At 39.3% G+C, this 25,930-nt stretch overlaps 1 protein-coding gene across 7 annotated transcripts in view; it reads right to left on the bottom strand.

Moving 5' to 3' along the window:
• Positions 1 to 25,930, bottom strand: part of PRUNE2 (prune homolog 2 with BCH domain) — a 148,438-nt gene that overhangs the window by 30,340 nt on the left and 92,168 nt on the right. For 4 of the 7 annotated variants that reach the window (XM_074856167.1, XM_074856166.1, XM_074856169.1 and 1 more), the window contains exons 1-2: positions 25,072 to 25,532; positions 253 to 332 (exon numbers count right to left, since the gene is read on the bottom strand). In XM_074856167.1, coding sequence (XP_074712268.1) covers positions 253 to 332; positions 25,072 to 25,400 — 409 coding nt within the window. In that variant the 5' untranslated portion in view covers positions 25,401 to 25,532. Of the gene's footprint in view, positions 1 to 252; positions 333 to 13,948; positions 14,480 to 25,071; positions 25,904 to 25,930 lie in introns of those variants that run through there. The other 3 variants (XM_074856165.1, XM_074856171.1, XM_074856172.1) reach the window with 3 other exon arrangements.

Below are 25,930 nucleotides of genomic sequence, written 5' to 3'. Positions count from 1 at the left end.
ACTTAGTAGTCAAATATAAGATAAATAATAGAGGCTACTTAAACTTTACAAGGACTATTTGAGTGATGTCAACTATGTACAAGAGAAAATGGCACTCTACCACTTCTCAAGTGAAGAAGAAAATTGATTAAATAAAGCAAACTTAACACACTGAACTGATTCTTTACCAGCACAGAAACATCCTTCTCACTGCATAATAAAATGACAAGAGAATAAGATATAATTAACAAAATGAGTAAGAGCTTCTCTCACCAGGTCTCATCTCTGCACAACTGAGGCTTAGTACACCCTCAGCAAAGGGGATGTCCATTCCCACATCCTCTTGTACCAACCTGAGAGGCAAAATACAAAGCAAAATCTTAAAGTGATGCACAGGTTGACCTTGCTATCAATGCAGCTCATGTGATCTCATACGGAACTGAAATTTTCCTCCACACAGCTGGTTCTGAAGTCTGATCAGAAACTGATGTGAGAAATGAACACAGCTGTTGTAATTCTACTTTGTCGTTCTCAACCCTTATTTACGCACAAGTCTGTAGAGCCTTTGGAGACTACAGGTCACATGTAGCCACTTTTACTTGGATCAAGATGTAGCACTGAATAATAACCGGCTGGCAAACAGTAATGTTTCACATTTTATACAGATTAAGTATGGGTCTTTTGTCATCTGGCAAACCAGATATATTGTTGCAGAGAGCTTCAGCTACTCTTGGCAAACTGCATGCCACAGTTAAAAGTTCTGTAACAGTATTTTTGTTGCTGTACATACAGTTACTGTATAGCAAAAATGAGATCATGAGTGGGTTTTTTCATTCTTTTGGTACCATTTGTACTTTAGAGTAATTCTGACCCAAATCAGTCGTTTTGTAATACTGAAACAGTTGGTGTCCTGCATTGAAAGAGTACAGAAAGCACAAAAGTGAGAACCAAAACTACATCACAGATTTTCAAAGACTAAAATGTTGCAAAATATCCTACCTAGCCTCTATTTTTAGGAAGATACTAAGAAATTACATTCAACATACCTAGATAAGACAAGTAAAAGGCATTAAGTGCTGAAAATAACAACAAAGGTCTTTGAATGTTTAAAGCAAATTGACTTCAACTGTTTTCATGTCTATTTTCTATTCAAGCATTTTACAAACTGCTAGCTGGGAGGATAGTTAAACTGCAGATAGAAGACAACATTTTCCATTTTCAGGACACTCTTGACAGCTTCCAAACTATTTGCACTAAAGATGTATGACTCAAAAAAACTTCATTTATTTTATCAAAATAATTACAGCATTTTTTCTATATTCCTGTTCCAAACTCTTTATTTTTAAATATTTTTTTTTCCACAAAAGCTGAAGAACAGACAATTTTTACACTTTGATTAATAGAGCTGTGATGAGATCAAAGAAGGTACTTTTCCCTGCCACAGCATCAGCTAGCTCTGTTCTGATGATTCAGCTGAATGGGTCTGAATAGGCTTGGCTTGTCGCTCCTGCAGTTTCTTCCTACCCTTGCTTTCCCCATGAGGACTACCCTCATTTTACTGTGCAGACAAGACTCTTCTGGCCAATCACTGCATCAGAGTATGAGTATAGTTTCTGTGATTTCTTGCTAATTTAATATAGATTATGTATAAATGTGTGCATGTACACCTGCCTATAAGTGAGCCAAAGGCTTCACTGTGCTCAAGCCCCATATCATCAAACTCCCAATACAGACAGGCAAACTAATGAACTCCCACTTCTCCTACGAGGCCAGAGAATACAGACAATATAAAGCTAGGGTCAAACATGTTTGTGCTGCTCAAGTCATCCCCAGGCCTTGTCTCTCAATAAAAAGACACATATTAATCCTGTTAATTTTACTAGATTTATCCCTATACACTGCAGAGTGTATCTTTCACAAATACAGGTATTAACTGCTTAATGATCGCTACAAAACATGCCAATTCTGGAATATGCTTAATTACTGTCAAATAAGGCTTAAAATATTCTTTCTCTACACAATAGAATAGTAAAGAAGTTTGATCAAAGCATCCTCCTCATAAAAAAAATGAATGGCACAAATTGTCTGTAGTGTACCATTTCCTTTTTTTTCCACTCTGCAGCATCATCTGTGTTCAGGAGCTGTACAGAAAACTGATACACAGAATACCATCACAATTTACTTAAAAAATGTAAATAAGTCATTAGAGTCTTTGGCTTTTTTTGGTGTCCGTTCAATTCATAGTAAAATATGTGTAATGAAGTCTAATTTATTCATCTGAACTTAGCAGAGACAAATCTGAATTCTAATGAAGTGCTATAAGAGCTGGATAAGGTAAGAAACCATAGTGGTAGAAACAGTGTCAGGAGAGGATGACTACTTCTGATCCATTTTAAATTCAGATTAAGATTTTACTCGGGGCTTTATTAACCTTTCCAACTATAAAACTATGAAGAGTTTTTGGACTAAAGCAGCTCAAAACTAGTCAGATGATGATTTATGGGTACTCAAGGGTGTATAGTATGGCTGGATAAAACAGGGTTTTGATACTAACATATAAACCATTAATTTATAAAATCTCTTACAGCATTATCGCACCAAATGACAATTCCTTACTGAACAAGGTTCCGAAATCACTGCAGGAAATTATTTGAAAGGAAATGCTCTTCTTTCAAGTTGTGTGAAGAGTAAGTTACTGGAGGACAGTGAATTTTTAGACTTTCTGTATTAAAAAGAGACAGTATTCTCTGCAGTAAGCCTGTAAAAATGTTTGAGCAGAATGAAGATATCTCCTCTGTATGATAAGTGCATGACTGAGTTTTATATACTTTATTCCTACAGAAACAGTGATAATTATAATCTGAAAAAAGCAATTTCCCACAAGTAATTAATTCAGAATTTTAGGAGCTGCCTAAAATTTTTGCAATGCCTGGGACAGAATTATCCTAAGTCATGACATTTCTAGAATTGCCTCAATACCGCTTTTCTCCCTGTGGCGTTTTTATCTTTTTTTTAAAAAAATGTGTACGTACTTGGAGTTGGCATTACTGCCTTGTCTAGATTCTCTTACACTTTCTCAACACAAATTTAAAATGTTTTTCTGCTTTCAGTGGTGTCCTGGTTTCAAAGAGGATGGAGTTAACTTTCATTGGAGTATTTCTTACCATGTGATGTCATGCCCAGGGATTTAAGTGGGTGGGCTCGCTCTCCCCTGCGACCGCTTGTCCTTGTCGGGTCTTGTTGCTGGGGGCGGGGCGGTCGCTGCGCTCAGTAAACCACTGCTGCATTTTACCCGTTTCTTTTTTTTGGACTCACTATTGTTACTGTTGTTCTCTTGTTATATTTAGTAAATTCTTTCTTTTTATTCAACGTACGAATTCTCTTTTGTCCCTCCACTATTTCAGCGGGGGAGGGTGTGAACGGCCAGCCACGTGGCGTCTGGCTGCCGGCTGAGTTCAAACCTCCACAAGTGGCACTACTATAGCTGAGTTAAACCAGAGTTTTATGTTACAGTTGTGTTTACAAGAATGGTGTATTTCTAGGAGACTGAGTTTCATATCCTTTTGTTTGAATTTCTACTGAAATCTGGCTACTGCTAGAGGCAATATACTCAAAAAATACTCGCTTAGGGATTACAAGTAAACAGCATCAGAATTTGTTTGAGAATCTCTATTTTGATGGCACAGTGTTTTTAATGTCAATAATCCATATTGTTCATATTGGAATGTTTGACTGGGGAAGCAAGAGTCTGTAGTCCTGAAAGATCTGGGGCAAGACAAGCAGTTAAAAACCAGTTTAAGCTCAGTTACCAAAAGCATTGCTGACACAAAGTTATCCATTGTATTTTCAATCACATAAAAGACGGTATCACCCTTCAGAAATCCAAGATTAGATTTTCTCTTTTTTTTTTTTTTTTTTTTAAATTATATCAGGTTCTCATTTAGCGTCAAATAAACAGTCAACAGGCTTTTCAGAGAAGAGAGAATCCGACTCTGGAGCTAGTCAAATTTTTCACTTGTGCTTTACCCAAACAGATTAAAGATTCCTTGCCAGACATACATACTCTACATTCAGTGAAAATTTATATTTAAAAGCCATAGTTAATATTTGTTCAGTCATAAATTAATAGGCATCTTTCAAATCTGGGGGGTTTAGGAGCATGACTTGTGATACTGTACCTCAAACAAATGGCTCCAGACTCCTCATCAGTATGAGAATGAACAGGATATATACAGAGTTTGTTTTCTAAAAACATAGCTCCCCATTTGCTGATGGCTTTTGAGAGCATGCTATGCTGAGCAGCCCAGCACCTTGCAGAGTAATTTCTGACTGTGCACAAGCTCTCAACAGATCTCAGCAGGAACCCTAGTAGTGGAATATGGACTCCAAAAACTTAAGCAACTACCTCCTCTTCCTTTCCCACAGACTACTTCACATACTTCCAAAATCCTGGCTTACAAAATTCCTTGCCTCCCATACAGGTGCAAGTGATGCCATGGTTGATGTGGCCAAAAGTACTAGAAAAACAAAACACTTTTTTTTTTTTTCCTTTTAATGAATGCTCCTTATTGAAGAAGTAAATTAAGTTACTTAGAAAGCTCCACTATAATCAGGTATGATCTATTGGATTGATAAAAGGAATCTTTCACTAGGAACAGAGGTCAAAGTCAAATAAGCTTTTTGTGTCATAAATGACTTCTTTTATGTGGTACACAGACCAGTCATTTAAGGATCAGCTGCACTGGGACTCAGGTTACTCCATATTCGCTTTGATAATCCAGGTCTACATACTTGCTCAGCAGTAGCTAAAAACCCCCTGTTTCTCAAAGGTGGATCAGAGACAGATACCAAATTCTTATGAAAGGAGGAGAGGGTGGAGGCTGAAATTCTTTCCCTGCTCTTTCTTGGTTCAGACATTCTTACAGCTCAATAAATTAATAATCTTTAATTCTTAGTGCCCTCTCAAATTAGTATTTCTCAGAATAAAAGTTATCCTTCCCGATTTCTCTAGGTACAGCAGCATTCTGTTATTTTCGAAAGAGCAGCTCTGAATATTCACAGCAATATGTCATAATCCCTATGGGCTGTGCTGCCTCACCCTTGTGTCATATGTGATATATCACCAGTTTCCCAGGCTGCACTGCAGCTATTCCATATCAAGAAGTTAATTTCTTTAGTCTAAAATAATCTCTCCAATGTGTTGCTCTGAACACCTACAACCTGCAAAAGAGCACAACATTAATCCAATAGTGACTGTCAGCTTTCTAAAGTCAATCCTTCCACTCCAACCCACCACAACTTGCTCACCAGCTGGGCTTTAAATTGTATACATTTTTCAGGCTTCTGTACTCACCAATGCAAATGTTTAATCTGAAGTGGAGCTCACAAGTGCCAAACACTTTTTCTAGATAAGTAAATCATGTTTCTTCTGTGTTGTTCCCTCTATACACAGAAATACTTCAATTTTAAATTAAATTTTCACTAGATGTTGAAGGTTTTTATAAAGTTTCAAAGCACAATTAGTAAAAGGAATGACATGGATGGAATCACCTCAGCTCATGTTAATACATGCTTGTTTTGGAAACTAAATGGGAGGAGGGGAGATGAAGTACAATGAAAAGGTTATTCAGAGACTAGACATCTGCTGGCTTTTTTGATATTCTCACATTCCACACATTATGCAGGTACACCCTGGTCTTGGATGAAATAAAAGTCCTGCTTATAGCCCACTGTCTCACCAGTTTGCAGTGAAAAATTGAGCTGTTTTGTGGAAGAATGCATGAACTGTGAAATTTTAGGTATGAAAACAAGGTAAGGGAATTTAAGTTCCTCCTTGAGTTGCTTTTGCAGAACACAGGCAGCACAAAGTATTTTGCCTTTGAACCCCACCCGCCCCCGCCCTGTAACGCTGCCCTTATGCAAGCACAGAGACCAAGAAAGGTGAAACGAGAGGGACTGGACATGACAGTACAGTATTTTCCTTGGAATGTATGAAAAAGTCCTTGGTGTTCATCCAGTAACGCCCGTCCACTGACCCTCAGCATGGCTCCACCTGAAAGTGCCCTTATGATTAAGCAGGGTGAAGTGTTTCATCAGGCCAAGGCCAGAGTACACAGTACCTTGGGTAAGCCCATCTCTGGCCTTTCCGCTGCCAGAGGCAACCTACTAATGGCTCTCACAGCATTTTGATTGCTCCACCTGAAGGATGTCTAGCCTCTTCTGGAGAAAATGAGAAAGCTGTTCTTCCATGCTCAGAAGCAATAAAAAGCCTCAGAAGTGGAGCCTAAAGCAAACCTTTACTCACTTCCCAAATCAGATTTTACATCAAGAGTTGATGTGTTTTCGTAATCGCTATATTCCTCTTCAGTCTATAATTCTATGCTACAGAAGTTTACATAAATTTAAAGCCAAAATATCTCACCAGATAGGTGACTTAACAAGGAGCGTTTTGCTATCACCCATCTCTGTAGCTACTCCAATGTTCACCTCATATAAAATAGCAAACTCCATTCTGTTATTATAATTAAACACTTGATACATTATTCCATTTTTAGAACAGAAACTGTTTTGCATTTATATCCAAATAAAACATCTTTTCCTTTCTCTCATATGTTATATATCTGTGCTCCAAGTTTGTGGCTTGTAATTGCTGTTCCATTTTTGTTCAGAAAACGCTAGAGATTAGAAATTCACAGACTGTTGCTACAATAGTACGTTTTAAAAAAACAGCATGCATCTACTTTCTGAAATCATTACTCTTTCTTGGAGTGCTCAGAAAAAACAATATAGTCATTCTGTCCTTCGTTTCAAATAGAGGATGGCTCTTCTGGTTTAGGTGCAACTCCATAAACTGTTACAACAGAGATGTGTTATTTCAGAGACCTTTAATGCTAATGGACTACTAACAAACCCTAATTTAATGTGCATGTGTTTGTGTTTTGATGCTTATCATCCATGTGAGATGGGTGAAATGTTGTACAAGCAAAGTCAGAGAACTGTTAGACATCAGTAGCAACTGTGTCTATAGCCAAAAGGAGATGCTATAGGAAATAAAGCGTTAGTATATAAAGTTGAAAAATAAAACCTGACAAAATAACAGCTTTAGCCTTAAGAAAGTTTTATGAAAATACACATAAAGAAACAGGAAGAAACCAGGAACATTAGTCCCAAAAAGCCCAGCTGGATTGTGCACTAAGAGAAGAAGAAACCCATGAACAAATGCACCCACTAAAAACAACCCCCAAAATTACTTCCTAAAACTAGTCCTTTGCTACAAAACTTCCAGACAATAAGCAAAAATTTTTGCAGTTGCCTATTCAGAGATAAAGGAGACCACAGTGTGAATTTTTCAGGTTCAGCAAAATTAATGATCCCTAAACTGTAGCAGAATATGCAACAAATCAAAGTGACATACACTGTGCAGGATTCAGTCAGTATCAGTCAGAGACTATGCTTCAATGACATCCACATACCAAGAAAATGAGCATACTGGAAGCAATCCACTCCAGGATATCTGAGACTAGAAAAAAGTCATTACTTTTACTCACAGCTGTGTAAAATAATCATACTGTACACAGGTGACTTGTAAAAATGGATTCATTTTATAACTCCTGAGAGCTGCATTTAGCAACCATATGTTAGTATACTAAACTAACTGTGTTTCTATTGCTATTTATTTGGTAGCTCTTAATCACAAATTAGTTCAGGAAAAATCTATAGACTGAGCACTGGAATTTATGCATAGCATGAGACTTTTATTCCCATCTCTGGATGCAAACCAAAAACCAAAAAAAAAACCTATCTATGGTGCTTTGTTTAAGCCAAAAGATTTATTCATCAAACATCTGTGCAAATGTTAACTAATCACTGTCATACTGCTGCATAGTAGATAAACACATGCTGATATTGCCATTTTACAGAAAAACATGCCACTTACTTTCTCGACAGCACAGAATAAAACCTTGCTAAAAATTAGGAAAAGTCATAACGTCCTAGTTTTTTACACTGTACTCTTCAGATTTAAAGCTTCTTTTACTGATTATACTGTTATGTGATGTTTTCCATGTGCTGATTTTTTATCCATTTTCAGCATCAAAGTTGGATCAAAACTTAGGCATGTCTGTAAGAGGTAATAACCTTTCTGTAGGAAAATCCTGTATTCTAACCAGATTTAAATTGTTTGTATTTCAGTATGTTAACTGGAAACATGTTAAAATTCTTGCTTTGGGCCACTAAATAAATTTTTAAACTATTCTTTATGAAAATGTTTCCTAGTCTCCAATCAACTTTAGTGTTTAGTATCTGTTTATGTAGCCATCTTTTTCCTTGTTCCTTGTCTTAAATCTACATTGTAACCCTCATTTTTTTCCACGTACCCCTCATAGTAGTAGGATCTCCTGCCTGCTCTTATCAGTTTAAGACTGTTAAAAAATAAAAGCTGCTACTCTTAAGCACACGGCGCTGCTAGGCAGCCACAGGGTGTCTGTCCTGACTCCTTGCCAGCTCCCTCCCTGTGTCACAACACAAGAGAAGCAGGCAAAGCCAGGGAGGGATGCAGAGAGCCATGAAGGGACAAATCTGAGTAAACAGATGAGTGATAATGGGATTCACTAGGCTATTTCAGCAACCTTATGCATATGCCCATGGATGAGGAAGGTTTATGGAAGGAATCCAGGGCTCCAGGTTTCTTCAAGTATCTGTGACTTCCAGCCACATGAAATAAAAAGGCATCTCAACATAGAATGAGGGAAATTGGACTTAAGTCTCAAACCTAGAAGTCTGATTGAAATGGTTCTTAGGAATGCAAGCAAGGTTGATGCTGCTTGCAGCAGATCCCAGAGTTCCCAAAAGTCTTCCTAGAGGTTTGTCACCAGCAGGCCATAGGATGCTACAGGAAAGACAGTGCAATCCAAAGAACAACTAATAACTTACCTTGTCCTTTCTGCATCCCCAAGCATTACTAACTGTGCACCATTCAAACACTGTTCTAGACACAGGACAATCAGTCCTTTCTAGGGCTTTTCAGAGCTAATCACCTGAGTACTGGGCATTTCCAAACATTATTTAACATTCCTTGGGCAACAGCATTGTGAGTCAAAGATAAGGAATTATTCACTGTTACAGAAGAGAAACAGAGAAATTAACTTTGAGAGTGTCCATTAATTGTGAGTTCCTGATATGTGATGCCTAATAATCTTTGAGGTTTTTTCTGAATTCTTTATAACATCTTTTATATGCCACTACTGATTCTCATAACCAGTTTCCACTGAAAAAGACTGGTATAGTCAGACCCCAGTGGCTTCATTTTGGCATCCAGAAAAAGAACAAATCAGACAGGGGTCAGAGAAGAAGGACATGTGTGATTCAAGCAGCTGCTGACTCCTAGTGACCTGCACTGCACCACATAACTTCATGTCATGGTCACGGACAGGAGACAATTCTTTAAGGCAATGTTATCTGACTGCACCCATGAAATAGCTCTGTCTTCAACTATACCTCTTACAGTGGAGTGTAGAACCTGCTAAGCATTTCATAGTATTACCATTTTAATAATATTCTCTTAACTCAATATTTTGTATGCAAAAGCAGGTAGAGAGTAACAAACTCTACGGTAGAAATAATATGCCACTTGGCATCCACTGCCCTGCTTTGTCATTGCATTCACATACCACCACATAATCTTAGCCCTCAGAGCAGGGCTGTCCTCTGTTATGTACCTAGCTCAATGCTGCTTAATCTTTAGTGAGCCAGTGGAAAACTACTGGAATTAACAACACAAAGTTGGGGAGCCTGTGTGATGGGTGCTCCTCCATCAATGTTGGAAGATCACAAGGTCTGGCAACTAGCTATGTAGGTTTACAGTGGTATTAGCATTTAGAAGGCTTGTTTAAACTTATCTGATCTCTCTGCTCTTAATAAATGTTGTTAATATTCTACAAATAACATCTAGATGATCTGTTAATCAACAACCACTGTTGAACAAACACTACAAACGCACTGTAACAAGATAATGCCAGCAGAAAAAGTAGGAGCTATATCAATCTGATCTAAAAGATCCTTAAGTATAACCTGCAAATACATTTTGTTTGAAAATTGTATTTCTAAAAATTTACTAAAATGCCAGGCCTAATCACAGATCTGGGACCCGATTCCCTCATTCCACTTTCACTGAGCAATTAATTATTCCTTGACAAAACTCAGTTTTAGTTTTCCTCACTTTAAAACCAGTTTTCCTTCCAGCATGTGCGATTCTCAGTGACCATTTTCCTGCCATACTGTGCTGTCAAGACCATTCATCAGAATACCTGCAGCTTCAAATGTTGCAACTGGCACATGAACAAGCACTTGAAAAAGCAGTATGCACCTTATACCCAGTGTGACCATCTGCACTTCCAGGAAGTATGCTAATGCCCTGAGAGTAGTTAATGGGGTAGAGGTTGCAGGATCAGAAGCAGAAAAATCTGTAGGAAGTTCTATATTTTATACCCGACTGAGATTCTCCAGTGGAGTCGTAAGAACTCCCCTCCAACTGTTATTATAGTCCACACCTTATCAAGCACATTTACTTCCAAACGAAGACATTCTGAAATGCCTTGGACTGCTTTTAACCATTAGTAATAACCACTAGGTCTGAAACTGAGCAAACTTCTGGCTTATTTCCTGTTTTCTACTTGGCTCTTCCGTAATACTGTCAACTTTTTGCATTGCTTAATGGATTTGTTTCTCTGCATGTATGAATGCTGACAATGATGGTGATACTTATTACCATACTGTACTAGCTGGAATCAAATGTTTTAACAAAGAATATAACAACAGGCGAATTCTGTCTTGCTCGCATCATAAAATGTGTTTAGGGAAGATCTTCAGAGCCGCTAATTGTAACCACCCGCTTAACATCAAGATGTATACATTCATAGCACTTTTACTGATCTGTTCATTAAAGCATTAGGATTTTTCTAGCATTCCTTTGATTTCAAGATCAGCCTCTGCACAATTTATAATATGATGATAGACAGGAAAAGATACATGGCAACAGGTTTTTTTACACTGTATGACTTCTACCTTTTCCTCCCCTCATAATGCTTCTTCTCTGGTCCTATTTATGACTTCATTCCTTATCCTTCTCAAAGAGCTTCTATTCCTTCAATATCTTGAATCTTGTTAATTTGTTCATTTTCTCTTTTCTTCTCACTTCTGTGTCACTGTACTTCCAAATTTCCATCTTTCCATCTTTTCCACGTTAATGTAACTATGATTTCACAACTTATGATGTTCAATGTTATTATAATTTAGATTCCTATCTTATCTACTGCAGTAAACCTACAAATAACTAACTACAGCTACATTTTCCCTATCTTAGCTATGACTGAGCTAAAGAAAAGGGTCTAAAAAGACACTGACGTTAAACTTCAGATGTAATAGATAGCAGGAGAATATAAGTGAAAATGCAGAATGTGCAGCAGGAATTTTAACCAGCAAATTAAAATGGAAATACCCTAATGGGTGTAAATTGGTAACTGAAAAATTCTCATCCATATTGGGTGATTTTCAATTTGGGAAAAACACAGGAAAAGCCCCACCATGAGCCAGAGGAGACACCTAACCCAGGCACATTACTGAAGCAGTAAAACTGGCACCAAACAAGGCAGTCCTGCAGCCTGCTTGCACTAGCAGGAGGTGTTCAGAGCAGGAAAGACTGTCAGACCCTGCAGCAGGCAGGTCTAAAAAGGCATGTGCAAAGGGAGACAGGAGGTGCAGAAAGCCACCAGTTATCTTCAGAAGCAGAACTCTGTCACTGAGTTGGAAGGGCCACAGAAGCAGTAGGAAGTTAAAAACCCACCTAAGTGTGGGAGAGAGGATAATATCAGACATAGCAAAAATGCTCTGAAAGAGCAAGCGACAGGAAATGCCAGACTGAAGAAGTAATGTTCGGAAAAGGGGTAAGAAAATGGGGCTCCTCCTCCCTCCCACAGCACTCCTCACACGTTGTAACTTGGCAAATAGAAGGATAAGGTTAACTACATACTCTACTGCTTTAGACAAGCAGTCAAAGGTGTATCCATCAGATAGCTCTTCAGAGTTTGCTGTCAGTGTTTTTCTGCTAAAGGAGAGTGATCTTTTTCTTGTAGGGCACAGTCAGGTTTCATCTGGTAGCCTGAAATAAGGCTGATCTGCTGCTATTTTTCACAGCTGCAATGGCTATAGAGAAGACCGCAATCTACAAGATACGTTAAGAACTAATTAGAAATATCTGAACAAGTTCATTTGTAGAATCCCATAACAGCTAAGCCATTTCCTTCAATGTCCAAGACTAAGAAAACTGTCAAGCAACTGGACTGTCACTCCCATCCTCCCCTCTGCCTCAGTCTCATTTGTTGTTGCAGCAGCACCGTATTTTTCTGGATATTTGTACAGGGTCTGATAGGAAGTATGTCCAGTCCTGAGGACACTACAGTCATAAAAACAGCTTTATCAATATTCACATGTGCTGACAAAATCGTATTCTGACCTATACCTTATTTCTTGATGAGCTTGAGAGCTGCATCTTTTGCCTGAACAAAGACCGTGGCTTAAAGACCGTTTTGGTTTGTGTTTTTTTTTTTTTTCCTACAGATAATTACAAGCTGTTAAATAACATTGCTCTCCTGTTACTGCTAAATACTATGGAGATGTCACAAAACCACAACAGACCGCTTGTGGCAGGATCAAAGTTTTTAAAGTAGTGAACTTCTGCAAAAAATAGACTTGTCTCTAACTACACGAATTTTCTACAATATTGTCCAGATTTATGCAGGGTTAAATAACAGCCAGACTTATCAAAGGCTGGAATAAAAAGGCTATTTTAAACCATAGTACTCCCCTGTCCGACAAGAGATAGCAGTGGAGAGCATGGGTGAGTGTAGTGGGAAGAACACGGCAGCCCTGGAAAAAAGGTGTTTTGGCAGGGTGAGGATTGGTGTGTGTCATTTCCCCCCGACCCCCACAGTTGCCGTAATGCCTCCTGACAGTGCTGCTAGAGCTGTATGCATCCTCCTTTTCTTAACACAGCTCTGCTTCCCGAGAGTATGCATAAAGGCAAGTCCAGAAATGACATCTCTGTCTGTCCCCCACTTACTCAGAATGATTCTGGCTAAATACACCTACCAAGCCTGCACACATTTCCTTTCAGTGTTGCTCTAAGTAGCTAATATTTACACATTCTGTATATTTTCAATGCCTTCTGTACATCACTATCATTTGTTTGCTTGCCACACTTAAAACTGAAGAATATTCTCATTCCTTCATCACAGACAGAAAAGCAAACAACTGAATGGAGCTGCATCAAGCTTCTATAATTAAATTTAAACAAAAATACTGCACGTACAAACCAACTTTTGCAGTAATTTTTCAGTCCTCTTACCACTGAGATTATTGCTGCATCCTTGATCAGTTAACATTCAAAGATTACATATTCTGTTCACTGCAACATTTTTTTAAAATTGCAAAAAATACAAAACTCATATGCTTCAGTTGGTAGCAAAAAACCTGAAAACAATACTATTGTCTAGTCTACAATGAGAGCTATCACAAACAATCGCTATGCTAGTAATTAAGCAGTCTTAAAAGCAAGTTATCTGCTGACAATGCCCGATGTTTGTTCCTTTTTTTCCCACCGTATCCTCAGAGCTAGGCAAACAAGCTGAAAATAATCTAATGAGCTAGGTGACTGTGCAGTGAAGTTTTGTTTCCTAATTACAGATACCGTGCCTGCTCTCAGACAAAAGAAATCCCACTGAACTGATGTAAGATTCTCTCATAAAGAGCTGCAACAGAATTGAAATACAGCTGCCCGGTTTTCAGTAAGGAGGTCCTGGGTGCTTTGCATTATGCTGACAAACATTTCCCCTTTTTCTGTCTAAAGTAACTGCAATAGACCCGTTAATCAGAAAACCTTCTGCATATCAGCCTCTCGAAGTAAAGAGATGCTTACCTTCTAAAGACTTGAAGAGGCCTTTCTACTGCAAAAATAATAAAGATGCTTTATTGCTGCACTTCAGCATCCCTCTTTCTGTAGCAGTTTACTAGGAATACAGATCCTCCACCATTTTCTTGTCACGTGGCTAGTGGTACTGCTAAATAAGGGTGATCACCTGCCTTCAGATAGCCGACTGTGTGAACCAGCAGCGACCAGGCTTTGGTTAAAGGAGCGCTTAAATGAATGCACAGATGTGCTTCGGCCGTGAATTTTTTTTTTTTTTTTTTTTTTTTACATTCCCTGGAGAGCTTTGTCAGAGCATCACCAAACTTTGATACAGCATGTCAGCTAGTAGTGGTGAAATGCTCCCCACTGTTTCATTTCAGAGCCGGAGGAAAGCTTGTGATAAGACACAAAAGTTCTTAGGGATTTAACCTGTCTCAGCCCTCATTTCTGTTTGCATTGATGTTTATAGAACACATGCATATTCAAATGGGCTTTACATAATTTGTTCAGTTTGCAATTCAGCTATGGGAATGCAGATGCAAATTTAAACAAAACCGCAACCAAGGGGGCAGGCTGAGCTTTGGAAACACGAACTGTACGACTACCAAGAAGCAATACTCATGGCCTGTGTTCTTGGCTGTGTTTCTTGGGGGTGTGCTTGAAGGAAGGACATTTCTTCCTATGCAGTGCAGTGCCACAGTTCCCTTTTATAAAAGCCTCTTGGGTGTAGTGTCCCTAGAAACTCCAGGTTTCCTTCCAAATGCAAACCAGCTTTCAATCCTATTCCCCTGCAATCCCGTGGGGATAAAACTGCAAGGCAACAGGCCCTAGGATGGCCTAACCTTCAGCTAGTTTCTCTCTTCACACTGTGCAACTCCCCCTTGAAAATGAGTTACATGAGAACTGGAGATGCTTTCAGATCAAATTGCTAGGCCATAAGCAGTCAAAACCAAACAAAAGCCTAACCCCATTTTCATTTGTCAGCACAGCTTCACTCACACCTACAGCACAGTGTAAATAAAAATTCGGTGGCTCCCACCTTGTTCTTCATGGTATTAGTAATCCTACAGGGAACGTTCTCATCTGCTGCAGATCTGAGAAATCAGTCCCCAGCTGCTATTTTAAACAACAGCAGACCAACACCAAGCATTAAAAAAATTAAAAAATCATCACCAATATGAAAATACATCTCTAAAGAGGACACTGCTGCAGACGCATCATCTTCAATGCTTCTGTCAGCTAGCTCTACATAAAATTTCCAATGATGGGGGATATTTTTTAGCACTTTTTCAACTGGACAATCTTTAATTAATTTGAAATCAAAAGTCCAGACACCCAGAAACTGTATCCAGGAAATAGAGCTATAAAGTATTTATGTACAATAGAAGTCATTAGTAGCGTGATTATGATGAAGCTATGAAATTCGTAACGTGGCAGAAGCTATAGCCTTGATCCTCCATGCTCAGAATGACACAGACCATCTCTGAGATTTTAGGATGCTCTGCTGGGACCCACTAAACTTACAGGGGCTCACTGTCAAAGTCAGGTCTGCATCAATAGGGTTAAGTTTCAAAGCTCATTAATGCTTTAAGCTGAAATCTCATGCCATTGATCACATTGATTGGAATAAATTATATAGTGAATTAGCTCAGAAAACCATGGGGTTTTGAACAGTGGGGGAGTTTTTCATGTGACTGCTAAACCATACTAACATACTCCAGGTCTTCTTGCTTTAAGAAAGTGGCTCTTATCAGCCCAGTCTCACAATTTAAGTAAAACTTCATAACCACAAGTGAATAATAGTAAGTAGGTTTGTTTTCTTTTTTAAAATTGTTTTTCAGTCGCTAAAGTGTTGTTCCCTTTTTGCTAAAAGGTTTTTATAAAGTATTTGGTATTTGGCATGTAAACATTAATGCTGTTTTTACAAAAATGGGATCATCACCATATTGGCTGCTGCTATTGTTTAACAGCTGGCTCTGCAATGGAAAACTGGGGTTTTAGTTTTAATTAATTTTCAACATCCAGATGGTGATGGAAAATACTATATCACCCCAAAATTGATAACAAAAAAAGATGGCTGTCATGACTTTATAGGCCAAATCAAACAGAGGGAAATAAATGGTGTTACTAAAGCCCATGCATGAACAGCATGTGTTGCTACCTCCATCAATAAAAAACGTTAGCGGCGACACTAAAATAGATTATTACAAAACAAACAAACAAAAAGTTTTAATGAATTTACAACTATGTCGTTGGAAAGTTCCCTGCTCTGAGTCTGGCCCAGGGATTCTTCTATTTTCACAGAAAGAACATCTTCGCAAAGGCTAATATATAGCATAGAGCTTCTAATACATAACGTAAATTACTATAATAATTATAATGATATGATATATAATGTAAAATACATTAATTATATAGTTTCCCATCCTAAACTCAGATGAACATTGAATTCTCAAGTGCTGAGCCAGCAATCTTAAAGAGTTCTTGCTGGTGCCAATTTAAACATTTTGTTTCAATTTGCTCTTTTACTTTTGTTACAAGGCATTAACTTTCATTTACATGGACATTCCTACAAGCAACTTTCTCAGTTGTTGCTCCTTTCCTTATGTGTTGGTTTTTTTTTTTTTAACCTTTAGAGCACGCTTCTTGTGTTTAGTAAATTGTCATGCTTTGTGCTGCGAAGTGGGAGACCAGAGTTCAATTCCAATTTCAAGTCCATAATCTTGAATTTCAGCAGGAGCTGGAAGCACCACTGAAGCAGCATGCCAGAGTGCCTCAAATTGCTTTCCAGCAAATCTGGCCAACTAATAAACAATCTTGACAGGAGTGAAAGATGACAGCCCCATGGGGATGCAAGGGAAAAAGGAAACAGAGGCATCCAAATGGAAGTAAAGGTTACTTTGCAGAATGTGGCCTCTTAAATTTATACCAGATTTTCATTCCTCCAGTCTTCCTGTATATAGCAGCCTGCCCTAATGGTTAAATCAAGAAGCAAACCTGGGCTCCCTAATTCATTGCCTTATCCTAGCTTTGGGGTGATAGAACAGACATTTTGAGAAAATAGTGGGTGAAATCATTGGCCCACTGGAGTCAATGAGAATGTTTCCCCTGGTTCTATTCTGTCAGTATTTCAGTTCAGTACTGGACACTGGTATTTAACTTGAATCATTAATGGCTTTGAGATATATGATGTGCATTTGACTAAATCACAGAGACAGCAGAGTAGTCTCACAGAACTCTTCTTAATCTTGAAACAGTCACAGATTTTTCTTTCATTATATTTATCTTTATTCACTGTCAACCACGGGCAATATGATGAAAACAGGCTTCTCTATTAAAAATTTACTGGATTGCTTACAGTACTAGGCAATTGTAATAGCCAGCTGTACAGCAGTGGTCAGAGAGTGACATTTTGGACAGAGGCAGTGGAAGAACTATCTTCAAAAATGTCACTATACAAGTGAGCAGAAAAGACTGATTCCTGCTTCTTTGAGAACACACTCTCAGAAAGATAAATGAAGCTTTATTTTGTGGAAACTTTATTCTAGTGGGTTAAATAAATCTTGGCAGTTGTTCAAAGGAAACTTTCTTCTGCTCAGTTTTGCCACCGGTTTTCCAAGCTCTCCCCTAAACCTTCCAAACATCAGTGTCCTTGTCTCTACTCCTCTCACTACTTACTCCTCAAGTCAGTACATCATTTCATAGTACTTCCTTCAGTTCTTTCTAACATTCCCTACTAAGGAAAAGGATAATCTTTCCCTACAGCAAAGGTAAGAGCAAGAATGATCTGGTATACACAACCACTAACATACTCTGAGGAGTGTGCGGGTAGGTCAAAGCTAGCATAGTCATCTGCAGTGTTCTCCCTCTGCCTCCTGACCACTAACTCACTGTCAAGCTCTACACAGCTGTAAGACAGGACAGCTTCTATCAGGAAGAAAATTACTTCTAGTCTTCGTAAGTTTTACTGCTGGCACACCTCCAGCCACAGCAGCAGCAGAGTACGTTATCCCACCTATCCGACATTCATACAGTGCTCCATGAATTCTTCCTTTTTAAATGTAGCCACTCTCAGTTGTTCACATATGGAAAGCCGTATAAAAAGCTATTTTCTTTCTGGAAAGACTGACATTAATAATGTGCTACCAATTCTTTCTGAACTTTTTTGAGGTCAAAGAAACCTCTAGGGTTTATTATTGCTGGTCTTCATATATTACTCAGACAGGTTTGTATCTTTTCTTTATTGCTTTAATGCTATCAAGCATCCTTATACTTTTCTTATCTTTCTGCTGCTCATCTTCTTGCAGAAGAAAAAGCTGACCATAGGGAAGAGCTTTACCACCAGTCACAGACTTTCTCAAAACCCACCAGAACAGCCTGGAGAGTTGTTATTCTTGACATTGGGATGAAGGGGACAGTAAGCAGCAGATATCAAGATTTTAATACACTTCATTCTCATTTTTGTTTATGCTTTCTGTTTCAAAACTTTAATTCCCTATTCTACAAAACAGTCAATTTGCTTAGACAAAGTGACAGAGACTTTCTGTATTAGAGCAGAAAATAATGCAAACTACATCCTTTACTGACCCTTACTTCACTGCTAAAGGAACCTACTTCAGCACAGTATGAAAGCATAAGCTTCAGTTTTTTTCTAAATAGGGACATGTGAATAAACTGCAGATTCAAAAAAGGGCTTATAAGGCAGTTACTGAGTAAATGCCTCCATAAACTTTGGACTACCAATTCAATTGTCCATTGGTTGGGATGTCCCCATCATCTGAGTACAAATGATGAGTTTCGGTATTCTTGAGAGATCATAGAAAGGTTTGGAATGGAAGGGACCTTAAAGATCATCTATTTCCAACCCCCTTGCCATGGGCAGGGACACCTTCCACTAGGTCAGGTTTCTCAAAGCCTCATCCAACCTGGCCTTGAACACTTCCAGGGAGGGGGCATGCACAGCTTCTCCAGGCAAGTGTCTCACCACTGTCATAGTAAAGCATTTCTTCCTTATATCCAATCTAAATTTGCCCTCTTTCAGTTTAAAACCATTACCCCCATGTCCTATCACTACACAGCCTTGTAAAAAGCCCCTCTTCAGCTTTCCTGTAGGCCCCCTTTAGGTACTGGAAGGCTACTATAAGGTCTCCCTGGAGTCTTCTCTTCTCCAGGCTGAACAACCCCAACTCTCTCAGCCTGTCTTCATAGGAGAGGTGCTCCAGTCCTCTGATCATCTTCACGGCCCTCCTCCAGACTCACTCCAACAGGTCTATGTCCCTTATATTGGGGCCCCCAGAGCTGGACACAGTACTCCAGGTGGGGTCTCACAAGAGTGGAGTAGAGGGGGAGAATCACCTCCCTCAACCTGCTGGGCACACTTCCTTTGATGCAGACCAGCATACAGTTGGCTTTCCGGCCTGCAAGCGCACATTGACAGGTAATGATGATCTTCTTGTTAACCAACACTCCCAAGTCTTTCTCTGCAGGGCTGGTCTCAATTCACTCACCGCCCAGCCTGTATTTGTGCTTGGGATTGCCTTGACCCAGGTGCAGGACCTTGCACTTGGCCTTGTTGAACTTCAGGAGGTTTGCATGGGCCCATCTCTCAAGCCTGTCAAGGTCCCTCTGCATGGCATCCCTTCCCTCCAGCATGTTGACCGCACCACACAGCTTGGTGTCATCGGCAAACGTGCTGAGGGTGCACTCAATCACACTGTCCATGTGACCAACAAAGATGTTAAACAGCACTGGTCCCAATACTGACCCCTGAGGAATGCCACTCGTCACTGGTCTCCCCTTGGACATCGAGCTGTTGACCACAGCTCTTTGAGTGCTACCATCCAGCCAATTGCTTATCCACTGAGTGGTCCATCCATCAAATCTCTGTCTCTCCAATTTAGAGACAAGGATGTTGTGCGGGACAGTGTCAAATGCTTTGCACCAGTCTAGGCAGATGATGTCTGTTGTTTTTCCCTTATCTACCACCACTGTAACCCCATCATAAAAGGTCATCAAATCTGTCAGGCACGATTTGCCCTTACTGAAGCCATGTTGGCTGTCACCAATCGCCTCCTTATTTTCCATGTGCCCTAGCACAGTTTCCACTAGGATCCACTCCATGATCTTGCTAGGCACAGAGGTGAGACTGACTGGCCTGTAGTTCCCTGGGTCTTCTTTTTTTCCCTTATTAAAAATGGGGGGTATGTTTCCCCTTTTCCAGTCAGTGGGAACTTCACCATACTGCCATGACTTCTCAAATAGGATGGACAGTGGCTTAGCCACTTCATCTGCCAGTTCCCTCAGGACCTGTGGATTTATCTCATTAGGTCCCATGGAATTGTGCACCTTCAGGTTCCTTAGATGGTCTCAAACCTGATCTTTTCCTACAGTGAAGAAGATCCTACAGTTCTTCATTCTCCCACTCCCTGCCTTTGCCTTCTGTGACTTGCACAGTGTGGCTGGAGCACCTGCCAGTGAAGACTGAGGCAAAAAAGTCATTGAGTACCTCAGCCTTCTCTATGTTTCAGGTAACCAGGTCTCCCGTTTCTTTCTGGAGAGGGCCCACATTTTCCCTAGTTTTCCTTTTATCACTGACATACCTATAGAAGCTTGTGTTTGTGCCATACATAAATATATGAACGTGAAGTACATACCTAAAAATAAGGAACCTGATTTCTATACCCTGCTAAGGGGTATATGAAACAACAACCAGCAGGTCACAAGGAAAGCTTCCTTGTGGGAAGCAAAACCTATATTAGAGAAAGCCCCAGATTTAGGAGTCACTTCTAAAACGGCTAGCACAGAGATGGTGTTACAGGTTTGGAACACAAACTTAATTGCATAAAGTAAAAGTATTTGACAACAAAATGAGCAGAGAACATAATCCATGCTCAGGGCACAGCTATCCAGTCATAACTTCAGATTAAGGGTGCTTAATTTTCTGATACCAAGCAGGCTTATTCAAGCATAGGCTAGGAAATAGACCATTCAGTCAAGGGAAGAATCACATTTAGTGAAGAATGCAAGAAACTTTCCTGAATCAAAATTATGGCCTTTCAGAAGTACAAGAATTCGGATAGAAGTACACTTCTGAGAGCTGAGTATCAGTTACTTAGACTTTGGTTCAGTTCTACCAAAGCCTACTAAAAAGATGTAAATCTTTGGCAGACTCAGAGCCTGATGACTAGCACCATCAGGCCACCCAGAAACTCTACTGCAGTAAGAACAAGAAAAAAGCCTTAGTTTCTTCTCTTATGTGACAACACCAGTGTTTCTGTGCTAACCTTCCATTGGCTGGTAGTTCTGCAGTATCACACTGTTTTAAACTTTGTTGGCCAAAAAGGGCAGTTAATTTCAGCTGCACACTAAGGAACGTTTTAAGAAGGAACTTGTGTTTTTAAAACTGCCAACAAAATGCATTAGAAAGCATTTCTAACTACACACTTCTACTGTATCAATTGCTGTTTCTTCAGCTCTTTATGCAAGAGGTTTAATGAGACTGACCTATAATCTAGAAATAAGTACTCCTGTACATATTTTATCCTTTCTACCATAATATTTTTTTGTGTGTTTGCTTTGGTTTCAAAGGAATGAAGGCCTCCATGATCACACTGTGGGCATGCATAGGGACATCTGCATGTCTCTGCTATCTCCTAAAGAGTCCAAAGTCATTATCTAACTGATCAAAGACATAAGCTTATTACAAGTTTATTCAGCTACCAAGCACAGGGGAAACTAAGGCAAAAAACAGCACCATAAAAGCAATCTCTATTAGCTATGAAATCCTCATACAAGAGCAGTATTTTTAATAAGATTAATGGTGGAAAAAACTTCTGTTGGTTTTCACACCTTATCAACAAAGAAGCCTAACAACAAAACATAAACATAAAGGAAAGTAGATTTTACTGGTTCTGTGCTTCCATAAATAGTTGTTAATGGGGATGCTGAATAACTTCCTTGCTTTTCTTTACGTCTCTGTGCTTCAGCATCACTAGTGTTAAAGACAGAAATAGCCACTGCTATCCACTGAAAAAGCATTTGGTATTAAACAAGTATCAAACAACTTCTGGGTCAGATAAGAAAAAAAGTCTAGCAGTGGAAGCTATAGTGACCATATATATATTCTATACCAAGAACTATTGTATCCTTTCCTTGCAGGATGCACCATATTCCATCATGCATTTAAGTTTTCACTGAAAACACTCTTATATTAACATGGTCCAGTTTTGGACTTTAATGTGGGGATCAGTCTAAGAGAATATGATAAGCTCTAAGAATAATGAATGTACTTACATGTAAAACACCAATGCAAACTACTACTGTGTACAAGATTCAAGTTTTTACTTTGGAGACTTACAGAAATTCCTAAAGAACAGCAGAGTTCTTCTCAAAGTGGATCTAACAATTCATAGCAATAAGATGTTAAAAAACCCTATAAATCCATGGCCATACTAATGATTTTTCTAGTACCAGTGTAAGTTCAAAAATCAGATTCTTTTCTTGAGGTATCTAATGACGAGTCTTACTGCTTCAAAGTTATCTGAACTCCTCTGTGCTATTTTATAAAAATAATTTAAAATCAGATACCTAGACCAGTTTTCTTTTCGTCTCTGAGAACACGATGGGCACGTAACAATGGCAAGTCAAACCGCAGGATGCTGTCCACATGTAATTGATCAGTGTGACTTAAGCAGGGTCAGCATCTTGCTGCTTTTAATTTAAAGTGCTTTATGGGACACAGAGGAGTTGACAGCTGATTTTTTCATGTCAGATTTGCAAGCCTGAAACTAGCCAGAACCTCTAAACAACCTTTCCTTTTCCCCATCCCAATCACCATTTATTCTGAGCAGAGGCGGCAAGCATTTTTTGCTTTAAAAAATTTCACTAGGAATTACTGGTTTGTCAAAAAACAGCTTTGTTCATTGAAATTAGTTGGTTTTGATGAACTCCCAGTGAAATGTTGCAGAGATATGGAGTAAGATGCCTTCCAGGGTGTGGACTAGACCTAACAAGCAAATCACCTTAAAATATCAAAGAATTGATATCAAGATATCAAAGAATCATTTTTTTCCAGATTCACAAATCCCAAGACACCCTTCCACACAATAATGTGGATGCAAAACAACTGCTCGGACATTTTGCTTGTTTTCCTTCTTCCAGATTTCTCTTTTGTAGGAAATTTCAAAATTTCTACTTTTTGTTCTGGAATGGAAGTTAGAAGCTTGGAGGATTGGATAGTACAGAAATGCTATGCTAATCAGCTCTACTTTTGATAGTTTCAAGGTCAAGCACTCAGCATTTGGTTTACTTCAGACCGTACAGAACTGTGGAGTCGTCATCTTCTGCTAACCCTTCTGAAGATCTGCCTCTTTCTTAAGGGCAGTAAATGCTAACCTGCATCAATAAAAGCTGCCACTGCCTTACCGAAACATAGCCCCTCTCATTTCATGTTCTCCTCAGTGCTGTCTATTTAGATTGAAGTGATTTCAGTCAGGAACAGTATGTGACGGCAATCTTGTCAAGAACACCTGAAGTCCTACACAGGTGCTTAAGTTTACGCCTGCAAGCAACATAATTATATTTCAGAGTTTCTGAGACCAGGGTTTCTATTTAGGATGAAGCCAGCACTTACCATACATTAAAAATAGCTCAGTTATAACAGTGTCTGATCTTGTGGTAACAATACACTCTTTGAAAAATGTGTGAAAATGTTTAGAGGGGAGGTATTTTAACATCTGGCAGAAGATAAATCACAGCTATTGAACTATTCATTCCTGAAATCTTAATAAAATGTGAACTGTTTGGAGCGGGGAGGGGGTAGCAAAAAGCTGTAATTTTCTATCAGATTATTTGTACATGCTGTTATCAGGGTTATACTATCATTCACAGGCATGCCACCTTTAAAGGAAAAAAAGCCTACTGCTAAAATTGCAAAATGATTAGTGAAAGTTTCAAAAAGTCAAGTCTAAAATAAATTGTAAGCCAATTAAAACCTGATAATAGAAGTTGTGAATGTATTCTACACTGAACTGACAAGTGCTTGGAAGAAACCTGAAAAAAAGTAAAAAATCAGTCTTGCATTTCACACAAACAGTGTGTGTCCACATATTTCAAACCACATATGTTCTGTTGGGTAAGTGCAGTTTGAAAGGAGTAACAAGTACAAAGGGGTTAAACCCCTAGTTTTATTTGTACTGGGAAGTTTCTTTTACTGCTCCCAAGAATTTCACTGTATAAATGCAATGCCAGGTTCCTCTTTGTAAAACTGCAGCATGTCAGTAGCAGACGCCCAGGAGAAATGCGGTCAGACTTCCACACTTGCATCTCTGGGGATACCCTAGAAGTCCACTGTAGAAGTTACAACCTCCTGGTTGTAAAAGAAGAGGAGTCAACACCAGAAGCACGCTCTCCAAAATGCTACAGTAAATGGAGTCAAGAGGGTCATCTCTCTCTCCATCTGGTGACACAGCAGAGAGAGAGCCGGCAGTAGTAATGCAGTCAGCACAGAGGCTGCACTTCCACCCAAAGGCAGGTGCAAATATGCTCAAACTGCCTCAACTGCCAGTCCAGTCCAAACAGACAGAAATACTCCTGTGGCCTGACTACAGCTTGGAAGTAATCACAAAGACCGTAATCTTCTTTCCTCTACAGGCAGCACCTTCTTCTGACTCTGGGGCTTGGTTCCCTCCTATCTTCCTTCCCAGCAGTTTTGCATTAGGCAGAAATAGTACTTCAGTCCCTCCACAATCTCATCACTGGCATTGTATCTGCACTGTCAATACCATCAGTACGGTTTTGGCCTGTGTTCCCTCACCACATTTGTTTCAGATTTAAATGTAGGTTATGAAGTCTATGGGACTTCACAGAAGGAAGACAGACTTCTTCCTGCAAGGAAGTGGCCTTACAAGATTCCTGCATTGCAAAACAATCCTAATTTGGCTCGTATCAAGCAACCAAGAACCAAGACTCTATTTTAGAAAGGGAGGAATACAGTGATACTTAAATTATGTAAATATAATTAGTACTTCAGACTTGAAAGTCCTGTCATCTGTTCATAACATCATGCACCTCAAAAATATTGATAACAAGTGAACAGAAGACTCTTGAATGGAAACAGGTTGGTTTTTCCTTACCCTGATTTTTGACTCAGTTCTCTTTCACTGTTGAAAAGCACCATTTCCTCCTTCATTTCTTGTTCTGTTGCTATGTTATTTCTGAGTACCTGTTGATAATTTGCTTCCCATCCACCATCACCACCAACCACCTGCAACACACATGTTCCTGTGATGCCCAAACTCTCATCCTCGGTATTCCGGTTTTCTGAAGGAGAACAGCCCTCATGTTCAGAAGATTTCTGAAGGGGAGTTTCTACCTGAAATTCTGCCTGAGTGTCAGGAATCAACTCCTGTGCTACAATAGCTGCCAGTTCTTCACCAGAATGTCCAGGCCCTGTTTTTGGCATGTCTGACTCGGCAGAAATTTCTTCAGGTGATATGTCACTGACTTCATTTTGGCCCAATATAATCCAGTCCTCATCTTGCCCACAGCTTTCCTGTGATCTCCTTTCATCATCCAGCTTTTGAGGCACAACAGAATAAGTTTTCTCTTCTAAGTGAACAGAGTCCCATTCAGTCCCACAAACAGAGTGATCTTCTCTTTCACCTGTAATGGAGATTGGCTGAAAGGTATCCAAGGAGCCCCGTGAAAAGCCTTCATGAGATTCTGTTTGTCCAGCTACATTAGCTTTTTGAAACGCAGAATCACTTCTGTCTCTTTCAAGGGTATCCTTCCTTGGAGGTGTATTTTCTTCCTCAGTAACAAGGATGTAATCCATCTCCAGTGAAGCTGGGTCTTGGTGTACTTGCATCTTCACATCTTCCTTACCCTCCGTACTTTTCAGTTCAGGGCTCTCAGAGGAATTTCTCAGCTTATTCTCCCTACAAAGTAGGGAGTCAGTACCAGCTTCTAAAAGAACAAGCAAACAGAAACTCC

Source organism: Strix uralensis, chromosome Z, assembly GCF_047716275.1.
Source record: "Strix uralensis isolate ZFMK-TIS-50842 chromosome Z, bStrUra1, whole genome shotgun sequence".
In the NCBI taxonomy this organism is placed as follows: Eukaryota; Metazoa; Chordata; class Aves; order Strigiformes; family Strigidae; genus Strix; species Strix uralensis.
The sequence above is the reverse complement of the archived record's forward strand: the minus strand, read 5'-3'. Positions and strand labels throughout refer to the sequence as shown.